This window comes from Otolemur garnettii, unplaced genomic scaffold, assembly GCF_000181295.1.
Source record: "Otolemur garnettii isolate 467f Iridium unplaced genomic scaffold, OtoGar3 scaffold00125, whole genome shotgun sequence".
NCBI lineage: Eukaryota > Metazoa > Chordata > Mammalia > Primates > Galagidae > Otolemur > Otolemur garnettii.
In genome coordinates this window covers 2,567,425-2,572,228 of record NW_003852520.1, presented here as the reverse complement: position 1 = coordinate 2,572,228, position 4,804 = coordinate 2,567,425, and the positions used below count along the sequence as shown (strand labels likewise).

Sequence of the window (4,804 nt, the reverse complement as noted above, 5' to 3'; positions counted from 1 at the left end):
TCCTCTCTGCACCATCCCTGTGCCTCCAGTATGCTTGTCACTGCCCTGTCCACCCTGTTAAATGTTGGAACTGAGAATTTCTGGGTAGCAATGCTCAGACCAGGTATTATTTATTTAACTGTGTGAACCCATAGCATAGTCCATTCAGAGTACTATAATACAGTGTCATATCCTGGGTAACTTGTAAAGAACAGGAATTTATCCTTCACAGTCCTAGAGACTAGGAAGTCCAAGACTGAGGCGCTGGCAAGTTCTGTATTGGTGAGAACCCGATTCCTGGTTCATAGATGGCAGCTGCTCTGTGTCCTCACACAGGAGAAAAGGCTATTAGATCTTTGTGACCACTTCCCAGTGGAAGTGACTTGGAAGTGACTGGCACCAATCTCAGTCACAAGTGCTCTCTTCGGATTTCAGGGAGACATGAATTTGAGGGAGACATAAATATTTAGACCATAACTTCTGGCTACTAGTCCTGTCAAAAGATATGCCTCATGCTTGCTTCAATGTTTATCATTTAGTTGAATAAAGGAATGAGTTCCTAATAGATTGCCACACTAAAACAGAGCCCACTACATCTGAAGACTTTTCATGTTTCCTAGGCCTATCACATACTAAATTCTTTGTAAATGTTTCTGGGATAAGGATAATGAATAAAGGTGTTTTGAAGTCACCAATTTTCTTGTTCATTTCCAATTTTGTCTGTGGTAAGTATTTTTACCAGTGAAAAATCAACTACATTCTGCAAAACTGAAGTCTTAAGTTTTTTTCTCTCAACTCCTGCTAAATCTTGCCTCCCTACTTGTTATTTGAGTCTGTACTTTTTAAGCATACAGAACAGACAGACTTTTTACAATGGGCAAAAACCAAAGGGCAGACTATTAATAACTGAATGTACCCTGAAAGGGTAACTACTGTAAGTCAAATCAGCTCAGATTGAGTCAGGAGTTGTAAAGAGTAAATATGTAATATTTGTGAAAGGGTTTATAAAGAGATAAAAGTACAGTATTGATCATTGATAATGATGAATAATAATAATAAACTTTGAAGGAAAAGACTCTCAGAATTGACTCAGTTCCTTTACCCCAAAAGCCCAAGGAGCACATTTACACATCTTCTATTTGACATTAATTCAGGTTGAGGCCATCAATATTTAACAGAATGAGGGTAGTCTCAGCAATGATTAATACTAATTTAGAGTTCAGTAAGAATTAATACAATTTTCAAAGATGTACCATTTGTAAACAAACTAGCTACGGATTAGGTTAACTGCAAATTTTCCTTACATTACGCCACAAAAAATATAAACTTGATATTACAGTTGCCATATTATGAAACAATATATTTTGAAAAGTTCCCTAAACAAATATCTTTTTCTTTCTTTGATTAAAGTTAATGATTGTTAAATAAAAGGGGGGGGGCACCTTTTCTCATGTTTAATGTGTAAGTTAATATTAGCAATTTGGAAGTCATAAATTATGACCCCAGCAGTTAGTATTTTCCTTACTCATGAAAAAGCAGTTGCATATTTATCTTCTATGGAATTATTGCACAAATAATCTAAGTAAAATCTCACTTTTATATTAAAAGCGAATTTTTTGCTTCAAGTTTCTATTTGAACATCAATTGTATGGAGTACTTATACAAAGGAAAATGGCATGGAAATATTGATTATTATTTTTAAAAGGGGAGGAAGGAAAAGAGGGGTGAGGTTTCTTGAAAATGCAAAGTGGTGTGCTAGAAATCACGTGCAACTAGACGGGAGGCCAGAAATAGGTTCCAGGGCCATCCTGCTACCTGTAGCAGTTTTCTTTTAGCTACTTTTGAGCTCTGCGCATTCCCCCATGGACTGGACGTTGCATATTTAGTCTCCAAGCACAGGGGGGATATTTTTGCTAGGGCCAGTTCAGTCATGATTCTTCCAAAGGCATGGTTACCGGAGTAACTATTTTACTATGGGTCTAGTTCATTAGGAGAGGATTTTGGCGGGGAGAGGCAAAACTCTATTGTTTGGCACAGGTTACCTCTGCCAATGTCTCCGCCTTTAATGCCTCTGTAAGAGTCCCAGAGGCTCTGAGAGGGTCACTACGTACCTTGAAACACACCGCTCTGGCATTTATGAAAAGCTGAGGGCGATCTCTGCGGGAGGTTGCTATGACAATTTGCAAACAGCGGAGGCGACGGAACTCCGCAGGAGGTGGCTCTCTCCTAACTGGAGCCTGCACTAGTCCCGGCTGCGAGCCGCCAGCCAGGGGCCAAGAGAAACACTGGGCAGGGCGCAGGACCACAGACCGGTGTCCCCGGGAGAACTTCAGAAACTGGGCACCCTATGGCACAACTTACTAGCCGGTGAGCCGAGATCTGTCCAGCTTTCCCCCCTCCTAACAGTTGAAGTGGCAAAACCTGTGACCTTTGTATAAAAGCATCCAGTGCGCCACGCACCACAAAGCGCGGTCGCAAGGTGGGCAAGCAATTTTTTGGTCTTCATGAGGAGAGGCTGTACATGGCAAGTTGTAGGAAAAGGGCAGGGGAATTCTCTCGTGTCTTGCAAGGGGAAGGAGATGTGTGTGGCGGGGAGAGGACTGAGAGGTGGCGCTCCCAGACAGCGGAGCTGCGGGGAAGGTGTGTCTCTCCCGGCGGCCGCGCAGGGGAAGGGCCAGGAGCAGCAAGGCAGTGGGCGGTGTCTCTGATGTTTATTTTTGCCTAGCAACTCCAGCGACGGCCTCCCTCGCTGCCGTCCAAGCGCGCCTCTCTGCCTCCCCTGTCTAGCGACTGGAGAGCGGTCACTCAGTGTTAGTAAATCGGGGAGAATGTGACTGAGGTGGAGGTGGGCGGGCAGCCCCCTCCTTCGCCTATGCTCGGGGTCACCAGGCTCAGCTGCGGCTCCCGCGCGGGGCTTGAGTCTCCGAGGTGACCCCAGCACAATTAAGTTTATCTACGAGATCACCTGGGGGAGAAACGAGAGGTTAAGTCAGGGACGGGGGGGGACACAGTGTTGTTCGGGAGCAGCCACTAGGTCCCCAAAGCTGGAAATGCATTAGCGTTGAGGGGCGCGCATGGAAGGGGAGGGGTCTCTGCGGCAATTCGGTAGGAGTGAAGCAGGGGTAGGTTGCGCTTCAGGGCAATGGCGGGGGGCGTCGCAGAGGCGGTAGTGGCCGCCGAGGGTGGAAGGTCACGGTGGGAGAGGAAGAAGGCAGGGCAGATGGCCAGAGGGGAGGCGGAGGGCGAGCGCAGGGCCGCGGAGGGAGGAGCTCCAGTGGGTGGCGCGGTGGGGGCGGGGTGTACGCGAGCGTGTGCGGCTCCGAGGGGGGAGAACCCGGGGGAGGGGCCCGCGGCGGCGGGGGCGGGGCTGCCCTCCAGGGCCGGGCGCGCGCCAGTGTGCGCGAGGGCACGGGGGCGCGCGCGGGCTCGGGAGGAGGCTCCCGGGCGAGTCGGTCCGCGCGGCGCACCCTGCTCCCCGGGCTCCTATGTGAGGGAATCGGGGAGGCCAGCGGCGCGCCGGGGAGGGCGAGGCATGTGCACGGGCCGGGGGGTGCTGCAGCCGCCCGAGGACGAGGAGGACGGCGGCGAGGAGGAGAGCGGGGGGCTCGCGGCGGCGGGCCCGGGCCGAGGGGATGCAGCGGACTGTGTGTGTCCGGCCGTAGCTGACGCGAGGCGGCGAGGAGGCGCCGGGGACCCGCGCGAGGGGCGCCAGGAGGCGGCGGCCGCCGCGAGAAGTGGCAGGCGGAGCGGCGGCGGCGGCGGCGGCCCTGAAATGCATTTTTCCCTCCAGCGGCCATGTTAACCAGGAAACCTTCGGCCGCCGCTCCCGCCGCCTACCCGACCGGTAAGAGCGCCGGCCCCACCCGCCCCCGGCCCCGGCCAGTCCCTGTGTGGCGGCTGCCTGCGGCGCAGCGGACGGACGGCGCGCCCTCGCCCGGCCCCGGCCCGCCCATTGTTGCTCGCGGCTCTAGGCCTCTCGGAGGGAGCCCTCGCCCCTGCTGGGCTCCTGCTTGCCGGCTTCGGCGGGGGCGTCTGGGCCGCCCGCCCTGCCCCAGACTCGGCGAGGCCGTTGCGCCCTCCGCGGCCGCCTGCAGCGTGGGCCGCGAAGCCCCGGCCCAGCCCGTGGTCCCCGCTGGGTCGCGAACTCGCGCGCCAGGGCCCGACTTAACTTTGCAGCTGCCCGAGTCCCGCCCGCGGGTGCGCGCCAGGGATCTGTGGCCTGGGCGCCCCTGATCCCCAGATTCCCAGTTTCACTGTCTGGGTCTGTCCTTTGGTCTCGCCTTGGGAGAAGCTCGCTGGTCTGTGTGTGTGTGTGTGGTGTGTGTGTGGGGGGGTCCGGGCGATTTTCTCCCCCCTGACCCTCTTTTGTCTCCTCCCGCACGTGGCTCCCAGGCCGAGGAGGGGACAGCGCGGTTCGTCAGCTTCAGGCTTCCCCGGGGCTCGGTGCAGGGGCTCCCCGGAGCGGAGTGGGGACCGGCCCGCCCTCCCCCATCGCCCTGCCGCCTCTTCGGGCCAGCAACGCTGCCGCCGCAGCCCACACGGTGAGACCCAGCCCGCGGGCGGCCGGGGCGGTGCGGGGCGGTGGGGTCAGGAGGGGCCCGGGGCAGAAACACCCGGACTTGTAGGTTCCGACGCCGGGAGGAGAGGCGGCGTGGGAGCAGCTCGACGCCCCCCTCCGTAACGTGGGCAAGCCAAAAGCTGCAGCCACAAAGGAAGATCGTGGCATGGTCCCCTCCGCGGCCCCTCGGGGCCGGGACACCCCTGAGCTCCTCTTCCTGGGAACTCCTCCTTGCGGCTTTCCTCCTCTCTCTCTTTTTTTTTTTTT

The 4,804-nt window shown here is 55.2% G+C and overlaps 1 protein-coding gene across 1 annotated transcript in view; it reads left to right on the top strand.

Moving 5' to 3' along the window:
• Positions 1 to 3,375: 3,375 nt before the first annotated feature.
• DYRK2 (dual specificity tyrosine phosphorylation regulated kinase 2) overlaps positions 3,376 to 4,804 on the top strand; it is a 13,225-nt gene continuing 11,796 nt past the window's right edge. Inside the window, exons 1-2 of the mRNA XM_003797828.3 lie at positions 3,376 to 3,823; positions 4,372 to 4,520. Of these exons, the coding sequence (XP_003797876.1) occupies positions 3,775 to 3,823; positions 4,372 to 4,520 (198 nt within the window). The 5' untranslated portion in view covers positions 3,376 to 3,774. The remainder of the gene's footprint in view (positions 3,824 to 4,371; positions 4,521 to 4,804) is intronic.